This window comes from Clytia hemisphaerica, unplaced genomic scaffold (genome assembly GCF_902728285.1).
Source record: "Clytia hemisphaerica strain Z4C2 unplaced genomic scaffold, Clytia hemisphaerica genome assembly, whole genome shotgun sequence".
In the NCBI taxonomy this organism is placed as follows: Eukaryota; Metazoa; Cnidaria; class Hydrozoa; order Leptothecata; family Clytiidae; genus Clytia; species Clytia hemisphaerica.
This window is the reverse complement of record NW_027103238.1, coordinates 54,506-79,151: the sequence shown is the minus strand read 5'-3', so window position 1 is coordinate 79,151 and position 24,646 is coordinate 54,506. Positions and strand designations below refer to the sequence as shown.

General features: G+C 34.8%; 1 protein-coding gene across 3 annotated transcripts; it reads right to left on the bottom strand.

The window, feature by feature from the left end:
• Window positions 1–5,253: 5,253 nt before the first annotated feature.
• LOC136800589 (putative leucine-rich repeat-containing protein DDB_G0290503) lies at window positions 5,254–23,905 on the bottom strand. Of its 3 annotated transcripts, XM_067058898.1 has the most exons (5): window positions 23,726–23,905; window positions 18,707–18,864; window positions 10,615–10,816; window positions 9,723–10,023; window positions 5,254–9,511 (listed from the first exon to the last, which is right to left on the bottom strand). In XM_067058898.1, the coding sequence occupies exons 2-5, from the start codon at window positions 18,737–18,739 to the stop codon at window positions 5,332–5,334; spliced, it is 4,716 nt and encodes a 1,571-aa protein (XP_066914999.1). In that variant the 5' UTR covers window positions 18,740–18,864; window positions 23,726–23,905; the 3' UTR covers window positions 5,254–5,331. The 3 variants fall into 3 exon arrangements, with proteins under 3 accessions (XP_066914999.1, XP_066913649.1, XP_066914313.1); XM_067057548.1 differs by lacking the exons at window positions 18,707–18,864; window positions 23,726–23,905 and adding an exon at window positions 14,153–14,311; XM_067058212.1 differs by lacking the exons at window positions 18,707–18,864; window positions 23,726–23,905 and adding an exon at window positions 12,744–13,044.
• Between the last annotated feature and the right edge of the window lie 741 nt (window positions 23,906–24,646).

Here is a 24,646-nt window from a genome sequence, read left to right as displayed (position 1 = left end):
CAAATTTTTATATATGAAAAGTATATATTTTCTGAAAGCCAATAATATTCTCTTTCTAATGGTAAAAATTTCAGCTGAATTTAAAAAACTGGGCAGGATATAATTAAAATCTTAAGAATTTTAACCTTACCTACTTCAAAGAAGTTAAAGTCACCCATAGCTTTTGAATTTTGAAACAATAATTTCGATACTATGTTCCCAATAGATTGAACTAAAAAAGTGTCTTGGGATTTTTCTTGGAATTGATTTTAACTCTTTAAATCCTAAATTATGTAAAAATATCGATAAAAAAGTAAATTAAAATGTGATTTTTTCAGTTATCTGTAAATTGAGGAAAAACAACTCGGTTAGAAATAAAATCCTAAGACTCTTTTTAAGTTTGATCTTTTGGGAATCTCATAAAAAAAGAATGAAGTCGATATCTAAATGCTATGGGTGACTTTAACCGGTTTGTGTAATTTACGATGCACGATCCAACGATTCACGATGCGCGATGCACGATCCATGCATATATTATGGTAATTATTCTAATTATGCATCTATAGGTTTTAGTAATCACATATTTTAATTCCTTCTTTTATATTCCTGGAGAATCAATTTAAAGTATGCGTGTATAAATTTTAACCTCAACAATCAAATCAAATCAAAATGCCCATGCTTTGAATTGAATATCTTGTAACCTTTTTGCTTTCTTTCTTTAAAAAAAAACGTTTCTCCGATTAAACCAACCAAATGCATTGGATTGAGACAGGGTTATAAACAAAAATTTACAATGTTGTGGTAAAGTAGGGAAGACGTTTAGCGCGTGTATAAACTCACCTTTTTTGAGAAAGATCAAATAAAATGAATTAACCTGATCATCAAACAGAGAAAAAATCAAATAGATAAAAACACCAGTTTGCCATTTCTGTTGGTAAAAGGCTTTTATAAGAACATGCCAAAAGTAATGTAGCCAATGATTCCTTATTTACCATATTCACTGTTCTTAAAAAAATAATAAACGTACAAAAATGAGTTTTCTTTTAATAAATTTTTCGCGCCAAAACTTTTCTATGACGTCAAGGCTTTTTCTTTCATTTTAAAAACAAACTCTCGCTATCAATTTTTGGTTTTTCTACACAGAAGATATAAGTTATTTTAATCATTCTGATTATGATAAACAAGAAGCCCAGAGGGCATGAAGGCCCAGCGAATAAAAATATGAACTGAACATGACTTGAGTAGCAGAGGGGATTTGAACCTGGAGTCGCTATTACAAGCCATAGACGCCTTAGACCATTCGGCTATCTCTTATTTACAACAAAATGAGAAATAATTCATAATATTTAATCTTATATACAGAGATGTTAGTTTTTTTCCTAACACGTGAACAACTGAACTGTTCACATGATAGAGAAATGTAAAAACAACTTTTTTTTAAAAGAACATCTTCCTAAAGAGAAGGAGGTTTGTTACGGTTATTTCTGTGTAAATTACATTGTTTTTCTTAAAACGTACTACATCTGTTATATTCTTATAGTTTTAATAGTTAATTGTATTTTCTTCTTTTATGTTTTTAACCAATAAAGACGATTTCAATTGTTTTTTACTCCGTCAATCATGTTCTAACAGCCAATCAAATCCTTCACAATATGTACTAGCCTGTGCTGTGCTTGAAAACGCGTATCGCCTAGTAAATTGTTACACACTGACACCGGGCAGAATGCTAATGAAAGGCCCATTACGCTAAAGCTAGCTGGGCCAATTATTTCCCCTTCTTTTTTTAATTTTTTTTTCGTTATTGTTATATGATGTTTGTAGCTAGCATTATGAAAACTTATTTGTGCATAATTAAAATAATTAACATAAATCGACATAAATCATGCATGGATCGTGCATCGTGCATCGTGAATCGTTGGATCGCGCATCGTAAATTACACAAACCGGACTTTAACTTCGTTAAACGTAGTATGGTGTGGTAAAATTTCGTTTTTTTCTACATCAATTTGAAATTTTTAACGAGATGATTGCTGTTTATTTGAGTAATAGTGAAATGTGTCAAAAATATTACTATTCAATAGAGGTGAGAATAAACATCAGCTGAATTCTCTCTTTTGTCTTTGTTGTTTCCGAAAGAGACAATTATTTGAGTAAATAATCCATCATAAGACGAACTTTGTTTTGAAATTTAAATGGTTATAACTCTGGATAAAAAAAAGATTTTAAGATCGCGATTTTACCAGAATGAAATCCAGTAACTTTTCTTCCACTTTGAGTGAAAAAATTTTTTTTGACAAAAAATCGGAAAAAAGGTGTACACATACCTTAATCAAGTTTTGAAAACAAATCTCTATTATGAAAACAGTTCCATTCATGTATGGAATAAGCTGTGGAAATTTTAGAAGAAAAGCTTAACTGAAACTGAAAATACTAAGCTTTAAAAATATTTTTCTCCTATATTTTGCAAAAAAATGACAGAATTTACCGTTTTTGCTGATTGAGCGAAATTTTTTATATAATGTTAATTTTTTGTTATAAACTATTAACTAAAGGTGATAGGAATGCAATTCCAAGATTTTAAGCTGTTTCTCATATTTAGAATTTTCGGTTTTATCAATGCTGACTCTAGGGCTCCAAAATACTGGTTGAACTTCAAGATGCTATATCTTTTACCCAGCCTCTAAAGTCACAGATGTATTTGCATTTTCTGAACGGCATTAGGTGTAGAAAGTTTCCTATACCCCGTTTTCATAACTTATTTTCAATATCCAAGGAGCTAGAGTGAGTTATATGCAATTTTTATCTAATTTTGGTGTTTAAATATTTCCTTTAGACGCAAATATGTTATTTTGAATCTGTCTCAAACCAGCAAAAACATGCTCATTTTTAAGTATAACCATCATTCTTTCAAAATAAACAAAAATCGTTTAATTCTGATAAATCTACAAGTCAGAATCTTCATTTTACTGACGACCTTGGGGCCATATACTGTATATAAGAAAACTTTTTTTCGCTAGAGGATGAGCAGAAGCCTATGAAGTTAGCAGTGCTTCTCTACAAGAAATACAAAGGAAATCGATGTCCAGCCGTTTATATATTCAATAAAATAACTAAAAGAGACCTTATTAGATGGTATTATTTGGCATTAAAATCTTACCAATGGGATTTGAATAACAAATTAGGTATTTTGGACATTAAATACGAAAAAAAGCCAAATTTTTTTGAAGTTGCTAGGCATTTTTGGCTTAAAATCCATTAGCCTGGATATCCAGACCGTAAACTATTTCACCGTCTAGTTTTTTATAATCTTGTCTCTGGTTTACGGTCTGGTCGAAGTAACTCGTCTGCAGGGATATCTGTCCCTGCATATGCGAGTGTCTCTAATTGGTCAGTACGCGCCCAGTCACTGACTAGAATTTTTGCGGGGTTTTTGATATTTTTCGATGCGCGCGCATAATTTATGGAAAAAGCTGACCTTGCAAAAAAGATAAACAAATGAAAAAGAAAACACAAGTTCATTTCTAAACAAAATGGCCGCTGGAAAGGAGCCTCTATGAATGTGGCTGATGCTTTGATGTACTTTAAAGTGGTTTTGAAAGTTTATTGAGTTTGTAAAAGAGGTTTTATGGTAAGTAATTATGTGTGTCTGCCTGGGTTACCAAAGTTTTGAGATTCTGTCAACAAGGGTTTACTCACAGACTGTGTCATTCAAAACTAAAATTTTAGAAACTTTGTATGTTGAGGTAAGAGTTTCTTTTTCTGAAATTTTGAGTCTGGATACCCAGGCTAAGAATCCATATGTAACTTTTTGTCTTAAATCCGGAGATTCCTATTAGAACTCCGGAAATTTGAGGTTGCTAATAAAAAAAAGTGCAATCTAAAGCTCATTGAGTTTTTCTAAAGACTTTGTCCGACACTGGCTGTGTTTAGACCAACTGCCATTTGTAATTTGGCATTTGCTCATAAAGGATTCGATTTTAATAGCTTTTCCATTGTATTTTCTGTCATAGCATTTAAGGAATCGTCATTACTGAAAAGGTGATTCCCTCAAGTTCAACTTTGACAGATCAAACAATGAAAAGCATGGAATTTCTCAAAAACTGCAGTCATTAAGACTGAGACATTTTGCCGTAGGGCTAGGCTATGGCAAATCTTGCAAATTTTACAATCTATAGAAAGAACGGAATTGAAAACGTGCAAATACTTTAAAAAATCAAAAATATCATTTTTTCTCTTTGTTTTGGTTCCTTTGTTTGATTTGAAATGCCAGAAAAGGGGATTCCTTTGCTCAAAATGGCATTTCAAATGCCAACGAAATGCCAACACGCTGGCATCATTAGGCATTTGACAAACCGAACAATTTCGTGGAACAATAGAATTCAAAAGAATACTGCAAGCAATTACAAATGCCAGGCTGGTCTAAACGCAGCCACTGAATGAAAATTCACTGGAAATCTGTTTTGATTCCATTTTTGGTTTTTGATTTGGTCCCTTCGGGATTATACTTCGTTGGCTTGAATATAAACTGTCATTGCGAATCGAGGTTTCATCCATCTGAGAAAACAGAAGTAACCATGACAACTGGTAGCAAATTCCTTTTTCAAATTTCAATTGATTACAGCTTGGGCTCATTAAAACAGAAAAATTGATCATGGAAAATTTGGTTAATTAATGGAAACGTTTTCTGCGTTTATCGTATTTAAAATTCAAATTTTTCCCTAGTAGCACTTCTTAAAATATACATTCAGTTTCTTTATCTAATAAATTACAACTAATAAAAATTCTACTCTACCATCGTATAAATGAAACATGGTCAAACGCGCTTCACCCAAAATGTTCAGTACGCGAGGCAAGAAACATTACTAGGCTTGAAATTTAAAAACATCCGAAGGCATCATTTGTTCTTAAAACGTGTAATGAATTTATCATACGAGCATCAGATTTTATTCCACCTTAGTTTCGCCTTTGGACCCGAGTTATAAGAATTTCGAACTACAGACATACTCGTATTCTTGGAAATAATAAGTCATAAGATATGGACAAATAAAATATATAAACTTATACGGAAAGGTTCCTATCAACTCATTTTCAGCAAAAACCTAAGAACAAATTAATAACAAACTCACCACAGAATGGCTTTAAAAAACTGATATATAAACGCCTTTTAAGTTAAGCCATATAAGAACATTTAGCCTCATTTCATATTTTCTTACAAATAAAATGCTAGGTGTAGAGAAAACGTTATTGAAAAATCGAGGAAATGAATGAAGGAGCAAAAAGCAAGATTATTTGGACGATTATTCCGTTTTCTATGAATAAAACTTAAAAAACTATCACCATTCTTATAAAAACCTATTTTTTACTAAACGGTTTTTTCAAATTAAAACTTCGTCTTTTTTTCTTTTTCTCAAAGTTTTGATTTAAAAATGGCGCCACTAAATCATCACGTGGCGATGCTACCATATTGCGTTCATCATAATAGTTTTGTTGCGCATGTGCTGCATTTGAGACAGCGTCACTTATGTCCGTTACAGGACTCGGTTGGAAATCGATCGATTCGTAATGAACAGAGTTCGGACGAGAGCTTCGAGAAGCGGGTCGTGGTGATTGTCTTGACGACGGCCTTTGCACAGTTGAGTTTGATTCTAAAGACGAGCGGCGACCATGGGTTTCTAAATGTCGTTGATGTTGATGTTGGTGATGGGGATTGTGCCATGGGTTTCCAAGTTCACGACGACCTTGAACACGCGGCTCAGTATTGACCAATGAAACACCTTCTACGGGATCTTGTTTAGCGCTCATTTTCGGAGATAACATTTGCTTACGAGTTCTAGTTTCTTTAGCGTATCGTTTCTTGACTCTAACAGCTTCACCTGTTTTGATTTTTTTAGCAACACGTGATGAAGTTGTTGTTTTTTGGGACTCCGAAGAGGACACACATTCTCCTTCGGCTCCTTCCGGCCCCTCAGCGTCAGATGGGAATGACTCGCAATCATCACATAAGGACGCCCAGTCCTCCTCTGAAAACGGTAGGGCGGTACTTTGCTCAGAGAAATCTTGATAAGCACATACGTCACATCCATCATAGTAACTACCATCGTGACAATGCGGCATCCCGCTTTGGTAACCTGCACCATTCGGTGGCGGCATCCCGATTGGTAAACCTGCACCGTTCGGTAAATTATGTATTCCAGCATTGTACCAATATGCAGCGGATGGAACAAGGTGTACTGAGTTCATAGTCTGCATCAAATGATCACGATCAGTCTTAACAATGTTTAGCTCGTACGCTACTTTGTCTAGACTCTTTTCCAAAGAAGCTTTACAGATGTTTAATTCGTTAATAAACTCCTGTTGGTGTTGTTGAGTTTCTTCTTCCTTCTTAAGCGATTTATGAAGATTGTTTAACTCCATTCTCAATTCTTTCACAACAACTTGTAAGAAGTCATTCTCCTTTTCCAGTTTTTCAATAGTGGTACGGTATTCGTCTATCATTCGGTCACGTGTTAAAATAGCCGAATCTGATTGGTCAGTGGTTTGAGATTTCAGTTCGTCATATTCTTTATTCAGTTTAGCGATAATTTCATCTCTCTCCTTCAGCTCTGCTTCACGTTTCTCTAAATACGACGCTAGATCGTCTAGCTTTTTCTGCGCTTTCTCAAGAGACGTCTTTAACTCGTTTTCTTTTTTCAATAATTGTGATTTGGGTACAACTTCAAGCACAAATCTTCCGTCGACTAGTTCAGTTTTCATTTCTAAGCTTTTCTTTGAAATTCTCGCTTCAGTGATTTTAGAACGTGCTTCTCTTAATACTGTCTCCATATTGTCATTCATATCCTTTACCAAAACTATGACGTCACGTTGCTCTTCATCGATTGCGCTCGCTTCGTCTAAAGATTGAAGATCGTTGATGCTGATTGCTTTGGTCAGCTCTAAAATACTAACCGCTTTTTGCATAGTCACAGTCTTTTCGGGAGTCGTATGCTTGTTCAGTATAGCTGCCCGTGGACTCGGGCTAAGAGATTTGGTAGCGGGTGTATTATTATTCGAGTCATTTTTGGGTTGCTCTTCACCACGCCCTTTTAAAGCATTCAGAAGTACTTCTAAACGACGGTTGGTAAATTTCATATGTTCAAGCATGTACTCACGTTGTTCAGAAATTTGCGAGACTTTATTTTCGAGATTATCGACACTCGTTTCAGTATCCTTTTTCGTACATAATGCACAATTTACGCGAAGTTCAAGTTTCTCTTTTAAGCTGGTCATTCGTTTATTAATGGGTTCCAAATGCACATTCACGACCCGTTTGCATTCGTGATTTTCGTGTTTCTCGAGCAAGTCACGCAATCCTTGTAATTCTTTATGGGCCTCAGCTAACTCGGTCTGCAAATCTGTTACGTTGATACCTAGACTACGTGGTGACGTATTAGCAGATTTTGGGGGCGTTCTGCCTCGTTGAGCCAGTTGATCGATACTAACAGCTCTCTTTAAATGATGCATACGGTGAAATTCCTTTAAAACTTTGTTCTCTTTTTTGACATGAGAAAGTTTGTTCTGTAAATTACGCTCGATGGTTTTTCGGTTCCGTAATTTTGTGTGTAATTGACTAATCTTCTTATTCATAATTTTGCGTTTAGCAATTATCGATGTTGCAGGATTCGAATCGGTGCAATCGATTTCTGGTTCACTCAAAGAACGTTTCAGTTTTTCTGATAATCGTTCTAATGTTTCTCTTGAGAATTCACTCCGGTATTTAGCTTTGAGTGCACTCAATCCACGAAGCCCGCCGCTGACGTCACGACGTGGCACGTGAGGTTCCGTCAAATCATCGGTACTATAGCACGAATCGCTTTGATCGTCTTTAATCGAAGAACATTGTTTCGAATATTCGATAATATCGTTCAAAAATGTTTCATATCGATTAATATCACTAATACGAGTCGATAACGAATCGGTTAAATTGGTATACGAGTTTTCGATTTCTTTATCGGTTACGTCAACGTTTTGTTTCAAATCTTGGACGTTTTTGTACTCTATGCTTTGTGTGGAACAGAGTTGTAACGCATTTTCATTGGTTAATTCAACTTTAGCTAGCGACATGAGCTGTTTACGTTGATGCAAGAGTTTCATCAGTAATTTTTCAAACAAAATCAATAAAGTTTTTCGTTTCTCAGTCATCGATTTATCACGATCGATTTCATTCGATAATGTCTTATTAGCTTCTTGTAGCTGCTTTTGTTGTTGGAAAACCTCTTTCAACTCCGATTCAATCGCATCTTTTTCGTTTGATCCAAACTCGATACTTTCTCGTAACTCCTCGATTGTTTGCTGTTGCTCACGTTGGCATAATCGAAATTTCTCATTATCAAGTTTAAGTTTCTGAAAATCGTTCGTAACTTGGAATATTTGATCTTCTAAATCTTTATTTCCTGTTTCAGTAGCTTTCATACTGCGCCGTAATTTCATACAATCTTGCTCGCTATCTTGTAAAGAGTGCCGTAAATCTTCACTTTCTCTCGTAAGGATATTCACTTCGCGAGTTTGATCTTGATACTCACGTCGCAATTTCGTTATAACGCTTTCGAGTGCTTCAAGTTTAGTTTCGAGTTCGTTATTTTCGCTCGTTACGTCAGCTGTTTTGTGAATCTGTTCTTGAAGTTCATGAAACAAACCGTCTCTTTCCTCTTGAACTAGTTTTAATTTCGAGCCCAACTTCTCATTTTCACCACTCAAGCTACTACAAAAGTCTTGCATATTAGCTTTACCTCCTTTCAGATGTGTGTTTTCATCGTGGAACACTTTACGTTCTTTTTCAGCGATAGTCAAGCGTTTTTGTACGGCATTTAGTTCGTCATTCGTGATCCGATGTTGTGATTCGGCATGGTCAATCCGTGATTTCAAAAACTGTTTTTCTCCTTGAAGTTCCTCAATGGTTAACGTGTGATCATGGACTTGTTCACCCATTTCTTTAATGGTCTCTTTGAGCTCGCTTACCTCGTTCGATTTACTAACTACAGTCTTGTAAGAACGGTCAAGACCATCAGAAATAGTTCGTAATGTCTTTCGAATGTTTGTGAAATTCCTATCCACCATTTTGCGGTTGCTCTCTCCTTCATTGGTGTTGTTTACATTTCGAACTAAACTCCTCCGCAGGTGTTCTACAATTTCATTCATTTCAGACACTCCTTCGTTTTTCATTTTGAGCTGATTCTCAAGAAACTCCTCCTTTTCTTTCTCAAGATCTTTAATTCTCTTTCGTTGATGGTCTACTATGATTCGGCTCTCTTGTAACTCATGCTTTAAAGTTTCAGCCAATCCCTGTGCGAGTGTGGTTACCATTTCTTGTGATTTATCAACCAATGTGCTTCCTTCTTCCTCGGTCACGGCAAAAAGATCCTCAACAATTAGCATTCGGTCGATTTTGTCCGCCTCTTTTTTCAATTTCTTTTGAACAGATTGTACGGTGACGTCATCAGAGGAACAAAAATCGACGATTTGATAAAGTGAATCGAGCTGCTCTTTCGTGTTTTTCCTGAGAGGATAAAAAATCAAAATAGAAATCAATTCAATGTTTAGTTTTACTCAATGGCAAAATTAATTAGAGTAAAATTAGAGTAAAATTTTCCACTGGGTACAATATCTTCGCCAATTTTTCCAGTGGGAAGGGTCCCAGTGGGTCTGTAAGAAGGGGGTATAATAGGAGGCAACATTTCTGAAATAACCTAAAATTTATTAAAACTTACTTGAAAGATTTATCTCCTCTCAGAATTTTCGACTCCAGCTCGTGAATTCGTTTGGATAGTGAACTATTACAAAGTGATAATTCCTCGATTTCCGTGACACTTGAATCGATCGCTTGTCCGAATTGTTTGCGCATGCTCGTGATAGAACTTTCAAGTTCGTGATAATCCTCGTTAATGCGAGTACTCTCGTGCGAAAGTCGTTTTAACGACAAACGAAGATTTTCTGTTTCTTTGTGTTTGGCATTCCAACGAGTTTTGAAATTCTCCAATAGTTTCTGTGTTTTGGTAAGGTCATCTTTTTCTGAAAAAAGAAAGACAAGAAAAATCATACAGTCAGTCCCAGTGAAAAACCGTATTAAGTTAGGCCCTTGGTAACAAGGCTGAAGAATTTCGGAAGTAGGTGACGCTGCAAGAAGTTTTTGAAAAATTTTTTTGGTCACCTGGAGTACTTGAATACTATTTTGTAAAGAAGGTGTAAGATTTTAACATTGAGAAGAAAAAATCTTACACATTCTTTACAAAATAGTATTCAAGTACTCCAGGTGACCAAAAAAAATTTTCAAAAACTTCTTGGGCGAGACAAGGGGCGAATTACCTCTACGTTAATTAATGATGTGAGTAAGTTTGAAACTTTTGATATAAACTTAGCTTGAAAACAATAGATTCATTATAAAAAAAAGGGAAATACAGTTGAAGCTCTCTAATTTTATTTTCAAGGGAGGAATTGGATTTTCATCGAATATGGGAGCGTATCGAATTGTAGAGCGTCGTTCATAAGAGTTTATCATTGACGATTTTCAATATTATAGAATAATGGAGTGTATCGAAAAGTAGAACATCGAATTAGAGAGCCCCTAACTATACGTTCAGGCTCAAAATGGATCATACATACCTATTTCACTGATTTTACTGGCAAGTTCATCAAAACCTTGACTAACATTCTCCTCTAAAGTCTGCAATAAATCGTTTGCATTTTGTGCAGTTTTATTGAGGTGTGACCACTCATCTGTATCCATGGTTGTCCATGTCTTCACGTCCCCAAATTCAATATCGTTCGATTCATTTAAGCCGTTCAACATCTTATCAGAAGAGTCCTGTAATAGAAAAAAAAGAGAATTTTTTTGAATTCCTACTTTGTTAAAAGTGAAGCTTTTGAGATCCTTGTCGACTTTTAGACCTAATTCACACCTCTATCTCACAGCCCCAGTGAAACCTTTCCCCCAAACAGCGGGATAAAAATTTCTAATGAAATCTCAATGGGGATAAAAATTATATTGTTCCCAGATTAAAAAATCCAGTGTTTAAACATTGAATTTCGAATAGGGTAAAATCAAAGTCAATTTCCCAGTGGGGCCGAAATTCTAGGGTACGAACCCCACCGGGGACGAACTTTTTGCCAAGTTTTCCAGTGGGGTCCCAGCAGGTCTGTGACACAGAAGTGGTTAATTCCCTTTTAGTCGCAAGCTCCGACTATTAGCAATAAATCTAGACAAGTGGTTTATCAATTCATTTTTAGGAATATTAATAATAGAGCACTTGACACTGCATTTCGCTGCAACCCTCGACATAATTTAACCTTTTTTGACCCAGCCTTGCTATAACTCTCTCGCATAAAACATAATTTAAAAGTTATTAAAATCTTAATTTGACTCGTGTTTCAGATACAAAAAGTGGTTCAAAACCTTACTCGCCGGCAAGGTGGGGGTGTCGAATATTGCACTTACGCATAGCTTCAGCCAGATTTCTAGCTCCCCCCAACAGAGTAAGCCCCCCCCCCCCCAACAATTTAGCTCCCCAAAAAAAATTGCCTTGTGCTAGGTCCCCTAACACTTTAGTTCCCAAGATAAACAAAAACAAAAACATTGTTCTCCCGCCCCCGTAGAGAGAAGTCAATAAAAAGTATATGCGAGTACAGTACTGATATGATAAATGAAAACTAAATTTTACTTGTATTAATATTTTATGTTTACAAATCTTTCGCTCTTTATATTTGATTTAATAGTAAGATAAGAGATCTTTTGAAATTAGCTGAACAGCCTCCAGAGTCTCAGTCAGATCATTTGCCCCCCCCCCCAACAATCTAGGTCCCCCCAAATATTTTTGTAATTTTAGCCCCCAGGCTCTTTAAAGGCCAAAATATTTCTTAGCCCTCCCCCCCAAAAAAAAAGTAAGGGGGGCTGAAGCTATGTTACGGGAAACTTTTTTTCTATTCGCTTTTGAGCTACAGACACTCCATCACAACTATATGGTACTTGCAGTTAGCGATAGCTTTATTCCGTCAACATCTAGAACTCACTTCCCATTTCCCAACCACGAGTCGCAAACGGCCCCTGAACTTTGAAAAACAATCGCATGCGCCGACAAAAAGTAGGGTGTCAAGATAAACAATTTAGTAGTAGACAGAGTAGAGAAGATTTAGCAAAAACTGTATTTTTTTTCTCAAAATCTCTGTCCAGGGTAGGAATGAATAAATTTTCAAAAATGTTAGACATAAATTGTTTTCTCATGTTTTACACCCTTACCACGTTTTATATCGAACCTTACAATACGCTATAGGGGAGTCTGAAAACTTACCCACGGCCCCTTGCCTGGCCAGCTCAAACAGCGTCTTTACACACAATATTAGTGTGACTTTAAGGATCAAATATTTCGAAACTAAATCATAAAACACCCCTGTGTCATAGACCCACTGGGACCCAAGCCCCACTGGAAGATTTGGCAAAAGTTTCGTCTCCGGTGGGAAAATACCCTGAAATTTCAGCTCCACTGGGAAATTGACTTTGATTTCATCCCCATTCGAAATTCAATGTTTAAAAATTGCATTCCAAGCCCATCCCCACTGGATTTTTTAACCTTGGAACAATACAATTTCTATCCCCATTGGGATCTTAATAGGAATTTTTATCCCCACTGAGGAAAGAAGCTGTAAGACAGGGGTGCTACAAAGCTCAATCTACATGAAATCATGCACCAAGAGAAGCCCATAACTCCAAAACTATGGCAATCTTTCATCAAACATACCTCAGAGTAAGTTTGAAATACATCAGCCTCGTACAATTCGTTTCCCTCATACATTTTGCAAAAAATTAAGGTTCAGTTTAAACGAAATTGATACTATCGAATCATTCCAATATGGTTCCACTGTTTTACGTAAAAACTCTAGAACTGATATAAAAAAGATAAAGCCAATCAGTACACTGTGAACAAATTTCAAATGAGCTTTCGAGTATTAAAAAAACATTCAAATTCTATACTGGGAGAAACGGCAAGGCTACAACTACACTAATCTACACTAAAATGTATCAGAATGCCCCGATTTTTCGATGTATTTATGAATTTTTAAAAACCACATTTCTATAAATTTGATTTCATCATTTTGTATGCATCATTGAGAAATCAAAAACTTGATGAATAAGCCATTGGAGTCTGTAAATCAATTAGCCATCAATATTTGACCTATTTGAATGATGTATAGCACAGATTCAAGTAATCAAGGCTCGTATTGAATCATAATGTAAACTTTAATGCATTATTTCTTTGCATTGAATATTGTAAAATTAATGTACCCATTGTAGTTTTAAGATGGTGACTTTTGGGTCTTTTTACAAAAATGGATTTTGGTGTCGAATTGGACGGACATTTCGATACTTTGAGCAAGTTTGAGCATCGATACTTTGAGCAAGTTTGAGCACTCATAGAAAGTAGCTACAAAATTCAAGAACGAGTCAAAGAATTGACCTTAATACACCCCTGTCTCACAGCCCCGGTGGAACTTTTTTTCTCAGTGGGGATAAAATTCCTATTGAAATCCCAATAGGAATATGGAAATTCCTTTGTTCCAAGGTTTTAAGATTTAGTGACAATGGTTTTAAAGTGCAATTTTTAAACATCGAATTTCGAATGGGAATGAAGTAAAAGTTATTTTCCAAGTGGGGCTGAAATTGTAAGGTATTTTCCCACCGGGAAGACGAAATTTTTGTTAATTTTTCCAATGGGGCTGGGCTCCCAGCGGGTCTGTGACACAGGAACATCTTAATTGACTGATAACCTGAGGGACTTTTGCCATTTGCAAATAAGCACTTACACGGGAAAGATTGGGCCTAAATTCGTCTCAATAAAACAAATTATAACATTTGTAAACAACAACAATGTCGTTTCCATTTTAAATGAAACTCTTATTGGTCGCCCACTCCTGAAATTGAGATTCTTGGAAATAAATTTGTTGTCATTTCTGTCATCTTTTCTGAAACTGTAAGATTCTCCAAAAACTTTGCTTGAATTTTCGAACCATAACGATGCACGGTACCAGGACTCAGAAAAAATTGGTCTTAATTTTATCAATAATTAATTAATTTTATGATTTTACCAAAAACCGACAAAACAAAAACTTACCTTATCTCAATGTCAAACAAAAATTTATTTTTTCCTACCTTCACTGCGCGATGTCTTAACGATGCGGATGAGTACGAAATATAAACAGAAGGAACATATTGGTTTATCATTATATGAGAGGTATAAAAGTGCCTCACAGCAGTTGACTAAACATTGGTATATAATTCAAGTATAATACGATGCCATGCAGTGTCATTTTAAACGTAATATGCTAGTGACAATATTTCTCTTTTACTATATTATTTATCCATCTTGTGTTTTCTATACGCTCTATATCTTTATTAAGAATACGTAAGCTATGCTAGCTACCAATCATTATTAGCTATTACCAGAGACAATACGTTTTAATGACGGTCGTAAAAAAGACATTATTTTTGTAGAATGTAGAACTATTAAGCAGCGATTAAAAATGGTTTTCTGATTTCTTTTTGAGATTAATGACCTCTCTCTTTTTATTGCAGTGTTGTTGTTTGAAATTTGTGATTTATGGACATCGCTTTTTATTATGAGAACATTTCATAAAAACATTCAGGCACGTACATAGCCTGGGAATCCAAGCTCATAATTTTAGAAAAAACAAAAAATACCTCACCTCACAAAGTTCTAAAATTATAGAGCTTGGTGCAGGTAGATTAGTCTGACACAGAATGTTATAAACAGTCTGTGTGTGAACCCTTGTTGACAGACTTTCTGAACTTTGGAAACCCAGGCAAACACACATAATTACCTTACCATAAAAACTCCTCCACAATCTATAAAAGACTTTCAAAACTACTAAAAACTACATCAAAACATCAGCCACATGTATTTAGACTTCCAGCCAACAACCATTTTGTTTCGAAATGAATCTATGTTTTCATTTTCATTTGTTTTCCTTTTTTCTGCTGAGTCAGCTTTTTCCATAAATTATGCGCGCGCATCGAAAATATCAAAATGCGCGCGAAAGTACTGCTAAGTAATACGACAAAAGCTGGCCAATCAGGCCGAACCTGCATTGCAGGGAAAAATCTCCCTGCAGGCGAGTTACCTGCGCCAAGCGTTAAACCAGCAGCAAAAATATCATAAACTAGACTGTGAAAAAAGTTTAACGCTTGGATTCCCAGGCTAGCACGTACACTTATTTCAATTAACAATTTAAGCACAATGCTGAGCCTGAAATTACTAAATTACTAAAGTCAGAGCAGAGTAATAAAAATTGGGTATAAATCCTAGAATACTTCAATTTCACCCTTTGGATAAAAACAGGATAAGAACAATTTGAGGCTCAAAGTCCTGAAAAAAATAAGAACAGCCGAGCCTCATCAGAAATTTCTTGGTTCTCATAAAAAAAAGTGTAGGCAACTAGCATCCTCTTTGGTAAGTAGAATATTTTCTATAAAGTATTGATGCCTCTTTCAGACTAGTCTTAAGTAACTCTTTAGTTGTTTTAGAATCAAGAATACACCCCTTAGTGACCCAACAAGAATCATTTAGGCGATAGATAATTGGGGGGGGGATTAAATTAAAGAATTAAAGAAATAAAGAAATGGGTACCAACTGTAAATTGTATCGTTTACAGAAAAAGTTAAAAAATTCAAAGGGAATGTTTAAAACTGTACACAGTATTTCTCCAAATTGGTAAAAGAGTTAGATGTAGCATATGTGAATGTAGCTTTCCAATGGGAATGAAATTTCAGGGTATTTTTCAAAGGGGACTATTGGGACAATGGGGAGTACTCAATGAAATAAAAGCCCGAAGGGCTAGAAGCGAATCTTCTAGGTAGGATTTGAAGCCGCTAAGTCCTACCAAAGTTGTGATACTGATATACCAAAACATTTTAAAAACTACTCGCAGTCTTCAGTTTTAAGTTCTGTCAAAAGAGTAACTGGAAATTTCCTACATTATACAATATATGCAAACCATTCTTATAAAAAGTTAAAGGAAGACATCGATACTAAAAACGCCTTTTCTCAGCATAGCACGCGCCCCGCTCCTGTCCTTGGCCATTTTCCTTCCCTCCATTCAAAAAGCAAAAAGAAGATTTTGAAGAGTAGGCTATTTACTTTGTTAAATTCAATCTCCCTTATTTTTTTAGATTTACTAACTGAAAATCATTCTTTACTGACAAACAAATAATACCTTTTTGGTATATTGAGCTAATGTTGTAAATCTAGTACCGTAAGTTGGTCTAATATCGACATCCCTCGTCTAATTCCGACACCCTTCTTTAGAGGAAGGAATAATATGAAAAGCTTGAATCACTGATTGAAAAAGGATTATTCCGCTCTGACTACTAAGCAAAGAAAAACAGTTTCAACTTTTCTATAAATTTCAGCTGATAAAAAGGGTGCCGGAATTAGAGGAGGCCCGGGGGGGGGGGGGCACTCATATGATCTAGCCTACGTCATGTGCCGCGCTTAAGGGTAGGGTTTTTCAGCATCCCAAAATGCACTGTAAGGGTGTGTTTCTGTGAGATTGCACTGCAAGGGTCGAATTTTGAAACAAAGTCAAAGTAATTGTTAAATAGAAAGGTTTTTACTTCTCGTTTGTTTGAAAAAGTTTCTATTGACTGATAATTACAGCTGACAAGAATAGTTTTCTCAGTTTTTCTTTGAAACAGAAAATTTCCCAAGCTTCTTCTTTCACGCAGATTTACAGCTGAGAAATATAGTGCACTATAAGGGTTGGGTAAATCAAGAGAAATGCACTGAAAGGGTACCTTTTCAGCGATATTGAACTGCACTGTAAGGGTACGATTTTGAAAAGCAGATTTTGCGCGGCACATACCGTCATTTCGAAATCGAGTGCCCCCCCCCCGGGGAGGAGGGGTGTCGACATTAGACCAAGTTACGGTACAGCATTGTACTGAGTGGCAATATAACGGAGGTGGAACTGACAGCTTTAATGATATAGTACTGTAATTAGTCCCTAATTAATTATAATAATGAGCTAATTAGGAGAAGATTTGTATCCTTGTCTGAGTAATGTCACTCAATCATAACCAAATTCACAATGTAAGCTTATCCCAAGCCGAATTTATAAAAAATACGAAAATCAGACAACACTCTATCCCAGATGAGATGGAGTCTTTAATAATTGGTCATTAAAAGTAATAAAAATGACGCGTTCTCTAGAAAAAGTGACAAAGGCTGCGTTTATACCTGGCATTTGTAATTGCTTGCAGTATTCTTTTGAATTCTATTGTTCCGCGCAATTGTTCGGTTTGTCAACAGCGTGTTGGCATTTCGTTGGCATTTGAAATCTTATTTTGAGCAAAGGATTCCCCTTTTCTGGCATTTCAAAACAAACAAAGGAACCAAAACAAAGAGAAAAAATGACATTTTTGATTTTTTAAAGTATTTGCATGTTTTCTATTCAGTTCTTTCTATAGATTGTAAAATTTGCAAGATTTGCCATAGCCTAGCCCTACGGCAAAAAGTTTCAGTCTTAATGACTGCAGTTTTTGAGAAATTCCATGCTTTTCATTGTTTGATCTGTCAAAGTTGAACTTGAGGGAATCACCTTTTCAGTAATGACTCTAAAAAGACGACTCCTTAAATGCCATGACAGAAAATGCAATGGAAAAGCTATTAAAATCGAATCCCTCATGAGCAAATGCCAAATTACAAATGCCAGTTGGTCTAAACGCAGCCAAAATTGTTTTATTACTGGTTAACGACCAACCAAATGAAATAAGAGCTTGTAAAAACTACATCCCGTCCCCTCTATCGATACTAAATAACTAAAGCCCTGAAGGGGCTAGATTAGCCTGGGAATCCAAGCGTTAAACTTTATTCACAGTCTAGTTAATGATATTTTTGCTGCTTGTTTAACGCTTGGCGCAGGTAACTCGCCTGCAGGGAGATTTTTCCCTGCAATGCAGGTGCGGCCTGATTGGCCAGCTTTCGGCGTATTATTTAGCAGTATTTTCGCGCACATTTTGATAATTTCGATGCACGCATATAATTTATGGAAAAAGCTAACTCTGCAGAAAAAAGGAAAACAAATGAAAAAGAAAACATAGATTCATTTCGAAACAAAATGGCTGTTGGCAGGAAGTCTAAATACATGTGGCTGATGTTTTGATGTGGTTTTTGGTAGTTTTGAGCGTCTTTAGAACTTTTGAAAGAGTTTTTATGGTAAGTTGATTATGTGTTTGCCTGGGTTTCCAAAGTTTAGAAAGTCTGTCAACAAGGGTTCACACACAGACTGTTTATAACATTCTGTGTCAGAGTAATCTACCTGCACCAAGCTCTATAATCTTAGAACTTTGTGAGGTGAGGTATTTTTTGTTTTTTTCTAAGATTATGAGCTCGGATTCCCAGGCTAGGGCTAGATGTAAACTCTTTGATTGAAAGGAAGTAAATTCCGAAACACGTGACGCAGTGGCTTTCACAAATCGCAAGATTTCGAAAAATGTACATAATGATAACAAACAAAGCACTAGATTCAATCCGTCATTCTAAATGCGGCACAAATCTCAAGCCTCCCTTTTTTGTGCATAAGAAAAGTTGAAGATCCCTCCTCTGGCCTTTTGAGATTTTAACCGAATGTCTCTTACCCTATTCTAGCGGTGTTGATTATTGTAACTTAAATCGGAATTCAGACTCACCTTCTTCATTACACTTGTTTCCATCTCCGTCATCACTTCACATTTATTGAACTAATATCCTTGTTCTTCACATATTGCATAAGGGTGCATGATTACACTTTGACTTATTTCGATACGAATCATTTCTTTGCTCCATCTATATTCATTCACCAAAATCTCTAAATGAATAGAATTGAATGTTTTGTTTTTGAATAAGTTGGTATCGTTTGCTTACTCCTCAATTTTAATTTACAAGCTTTATCACATTGAATTGACGCGGGTGTGGAGCAAGATTGGTTAGTAATATGGAAAGAAAAGCAATTTTTGTTTATTCAGCACGACATCATGTGTCTGTATGAAAAGGAAACACTTCAAGAATCATCAAGTTTTACATCATGACTTTTTAGTGCATTAATAAGATTTGATTTTACACCCCTGTATCAGGTGTGTTGGACGAAGATTTTGATGAAAAGTGATTATAGAGGGGGCAAGGATTCGAGGGTTTTCCATAGCTCCTGACTTAGAATCCAATATATTTTATTTTATATTTACAATATATTCGGCCATAATGAATATGCTTCTTTCTCCGATTGCCAAGTCAAATTAGATATACAAAAACACAAAAAGGATTAAAAACGTTCATTCGCTTTAAGTGTGTACTCATTCATGTTCTTCTTTCCATTTTCAACCAAAACTTCCATTAAAACATATTATATACCGTTGAAAAGATAATTCAGAAAACTATTGTTACTGAGATGTTTTTTTCAAATTCTTGAAAATGAAGATGGAAAATTCAGAAGAAAAAAAAAACTTTCAATCCTTTGATGTCAGAAACTTCATTTTTGGTACATAGGTACTTTGAAGCCTCAAGATTTCATATGAAAAATGCACTTTTTGTGTTAGAAAAAGCGCAGGGTACTTTTGTAGCAAAGTGACGTTAGATTGCAGCTACCGCTACAATGCAACCACGTCTTTTCGTCAATTTATATTTTGTACATGTAAAATGCAAGATATATTTATACGCTTTTTAACCAATCAGATTGCAGATATTTTTTGGATCGCCGATAAGTACCATTATCTTTCACATAGAATCGTTGTATGGAAAGTGATAGAAGGTTGCTCGTTGGTGTGAAAAACAGCAAAAAAACATTTTTCGACTCCAACGAACTACCTTCTAGAGGCTGCAACCTTCGATGAAATAACTTTATCGGTAAAATAATATAGCTGTAATCTGGAGGGTTCAAAGTATCTATGTACAAAAAATGAAGATTACAGCAGGAATTAAAACATAGATTACATGTTTTTTTTTTTATAAGCATACAAAAATCCGAAAACAGGCTCAGAAATGCTTAGGTCGAAAGCTTAATAAGGCTGAAAAATGCTTGAGGGGATGCTTAAATCTAAAGCATAAATTTAGGGAAATACTGAAAATCGGTAAAATTCCAGCCAACAAGCTAGATGCTGAATGGACCTACCTGATGATGAAAGTTGGATCGCAATGCGAGGAGAAAAAAATCAGTCAAAAAATGTAGCGTTTAGCGAAAATGCATAACACAATAAATTCATCATTGATTGTTGATGGGGAGAGAGGGAAGGGTTTTAGGGGAAAAATAAATAGAAAGTTCTGGTCGCAAAAATCAGTTTTATTGACAATAGAATAATGCTTGATGGTGAGCATTGTTATCAATATTGTTTTGTGTGAAAAAACATAGAAATACAAGGAAAAAATCTAATGAAAATCTGCAAAAACGGCGATTTCCGGCATTTTCAACCGAGAAAAAAAAATTCTCAAAAATCGAACTCAGCCATTTTTTGAGCATTGCGAATACGCATCTTTCTGCAAAAAATCAGAAAAAACTTTTGATGAAAAATTCGCGAGAGAGAAAATGTAAAATAACCGGTTTTTCCGGCATATTTCCGGCATTTTAGGCCGGAAAAAAAAATGTTTTCTAAAAATCGGGCTTCGTCACATTTTAGGTATTGTCATATTGCATCAGTGTGCAAAATTTCATAAAAAAATATAAAGTACAGCTCGAGAAATTCAAAAAATACTGTCTTTCCGGCAAAAATAGGTTGTTCCGGCGATTTTTAAATAGCTCCGGCTTCAAAAATCAATTTTATTGAAAATTGAAACATGCTTGATAGTGGGCATTGCTATTAATAATGTTTTTGAATGAAAAAACAACCAATTGTAAGGAAAAAGTCCAATGAAAATCCAGAAAAACGGCGATTTCCGGCATATTTCCGGCATTTTCGGCCGGAAAAAAAATTTCCTCAAAAATCAAACTCGGTCATGTTTTGAACAATATTAATACGCATCTTTGAGAAAAATATCAAAAAAAAGTGATGATAAAATCTCGAGAAAATGCAAAAAAAAAAAGTTTTTTCGGCATATTTCCGGCATTTTCGGCCAGAAAAAAATGTTTTTCGAAAATCGGGCTCCGTCACTTTTTAGGTATTGTCATTTTACATCAGTGTGCAAAATTTCATAAAAAAATATAAAGTACAGCTCGAGAAATTCAAGAAGTACCGTTTTTCCGGCGAAAATCGGCTGTTCCGGCGATTTTTAGAAAGTTCCGGCTTCAAAAATAAGTTTTAGTGACAATTGAACCATTCTTGATCGTGGACATTGCTATTAACAATGTTTTTGTGTGAAAAAACAACCAATTATAAGGAAAAAGTCCGATGAAAATCTGCAAAAACGGCGATTTCCGCCATATTTCCGGCATTTTCGGCCGGAAATAAATTTTTCTCACAAATCGGACTAATCCATGTTTTAGGCATTGCTGATACGCATCTTTGTGCAAAAAATCAGAAGAAACTAATGATGAAATCTCGAGAAAATGCCAAAAAACCGGTTTTTCCCGCATATTTCCGGCATTTTCGGCCGGAAATGAATTTTTTTCGAAAATCGGGCTCCGTCACATTTTGGGCATTACCATTTTGCAACTTTGTGCCAAAAATTAGGAAAAACTAATGAGCCAATCCCGAGAAAAGCTAGTAACGAACGGACGAACGAACGAACGAACGAACACGGGTTAATTTATAGGACCTCCAAAGGTAGGTCCAAAAAAAGCCAAAATCAGGAAAAAAACATTTTTCGTAGGCTCAAGTAATGCTTGCCATATGCTTAATTTTTCCCCATATCTGAGCCTAGATATGCTTATAAGTGCAATGCTTATAAAAAAAAAAAACATGTAGTGCACTTTAAGCGAATGGACTTTGATTTACTATCCAGTTTGGATTCTGAACGTAGTTTCAATGCACTGAATGTATACACCCCACAGCGAATCAAATACACTTTTTTTTATTTTTAAGAACAATTTCAAGAGGCTCAAAGATGCCAAAAGAATGATTTAAGAACAACGCTGAGCTTGGAATTGAATTTTAAGCAAATCATTGATCTAATGAGTGAAAATTGACTTCTAAAGTATATCAGTTTTGCCAAAAAAATAAGAACAGAATAAGAACAATTTTAGGCTCAAAGTACCAATAAACTAAGAACAGCCGCGCCTCATAAAAAATCTATTAGTTCTTATAAAAAAGGAGTACAAACGTATACCCCTAAGCTATTGTATGTAGCAATAATGTGAAGATATCCATAAGGCTTTCATCTGGTCATGCTGTACCAAATACACATACACGAAGGATACACACATGTTGTCAGAGAATACCTTTACACAACACAAGCAGTAACGGTCTATGTGTACACGTTTTTTTTTATAAGAACAAACTATATAAGAACATAAGGCTTCGAGGCCCAAAAATTTAAGAACATTCTAAGAACATACTAAGGCTTTGGATACTTAAAAACATGCAATTTCTAAAGAAATTACATCAAAATTCTCAAAAAATGCTGAAAATAAGAACATTTTAAGAACATTTTTAGGCTTCAAATCCGAAAAACTAAGAACATCCGAAGGCTTCGAAAGTTTTTGATGTTCTTATAAAAAAAAAAACGTGTATGTATTTAACAGTGTTGAAAATCTCTCTCACAGACAAATAATTATGAGATTATACTTAACGAAAAAACAGTAGGTCATGTTTCAATTACGTAGAGTATTTTCTTTGACACAATAGTTTGTAGACTGTAAAAGAGAAACTATGTACTAGCATTTACTGCCTATTGAGATTGAGAAAATCTATCTGAACGTCTATACCAGTACAAAAACCTTATTTTCAACAATATGATTATTCAATTTCTAAAACTCTTCAAGTACAAGGAAAACTTCATAAGGATCTGTGGACCTTCTACTTTTTTTTTGAAACGCTCAAAATTCGGTGTAATTTTTGCTGCTTATAATCTTGAATGCTGAAATTTGACCGAAATCCTAAAAACAGTTCAAGAAAGATCTGATCCTGAAATTTCTAAATTAGTTAAAAAGCACATACGCGTTTTTATAAGAACATCCAAAATTTTTGAAGTCTTCAAATGTTCTTAACTCTTAGAGTTTTAAAGTTTAAAAATTTTCTTATTTCGTGCCGTTTTCTGAGCATTTTTGTCCATTTTCTAAGAAATCGGCTGTTTTGGAGTCTTCAAAGCCTTAAAATGCTTTTAACTTGTTCTCAAGCTTTTGGCCATTGAAGCTTTACGTTCTTATAGTTTGTTCTCATAAAAAAATCGTGTATTTTGGTCTCATTCAAAACTGATATTTTTCAACTCTAGTATCAATGTGTCTTCAAGAATATTTCTGTATAACTATTTATAGCCAATAAAATACTAGCCTATACTAGACGTCACCCGCGTTTTTATACGCAATTAACGCAAGAAACGGGATGAAAAATCTCGTCTTTTAGTGAGGTACTCGCTAATAAAATATCAAATTTTCTATAAGAACGCGATTACCGACAGTGCCCAGAAAAACTAAAAAAGATAAGCGACCTTACAGTATCCGTAGAAATCAATCCAAAAAAATAAAGAAATCAGAGTATTCTACACAACATAGAACAGGTCCAACACATCTCGCGAAAAACTGTTTAACCAGGCAACCTTTAATAAAACATTTTTCGTTATATGGGCTATAATAAATTTCCACTTACATATTATAAATTTTCTTCATTCCTCTTATAAGCGTTATGGCGTTAGATTTCTCAATTTCATTTTCATGTTTGTTATCATGTACTCCACCGGAGAGGCTCTCCGTCTCATTTCACACCTCAGTTGAAACATTTTGTTCTCCTACTCGGTGTATATTTGATTATTTTTTCAGTTTCTAGTCTATAATGTAAAGAGAGATACTGTTAGAGTTTCAATGTAAGAATTGAGATAAATAAACAAATGTTCTAAGCTATACCCTGGGACAGAAGTTACAGGGAAAATGTAAGAGTTTAAAAACTTTTAAGGTCTAAAACTTAAATGTAACTTTCAAAAGGTATAAGAAATCTATAGATCACTATCAAATAATTTTGGGTAAAATAAGGAAAAATTTGGCTCTATTCTTTTGCAGATTTCTTATAAAATTTATTTGAGGTTAATGCAAAGTTTCAAGAAAATGATAGAAGGGTTTGAAGAGAAAATATACATTATTTGAAAAGATTTCTAATTAAAAGATGGTGGGAAAATAAATCAATAATTAAAACTCGACCATTTTTAGTTCCTAAATTTCCTTAGACCCCCTTGTTTATTTTTTATAAGAACATTTTTATATTCATTTCTAATAAGAAATAAAAAAGGTATTGCTTGATCTAAAAAAATGTTTAAAAAAAGTTGACAAAAAATGATACCAGTGAAAATTATACAAAAATATGCCGTAAATTACTTTATTTTTATAGATTTCAGAGATAAATTGACATGAAAATATAAGTATTTAACATTGCTTATAAAGAGGTTGAATGACATGTTTTACCAACAAAAATTGGGGTTTCTTTCTATACTAGGGTTTTCATTTCCAGAGAAATTTGAATATTTTATTTGGAGAGAGATAGTAGCTAGCTGTGATATTTTGCAAAAAAGAAGATGTT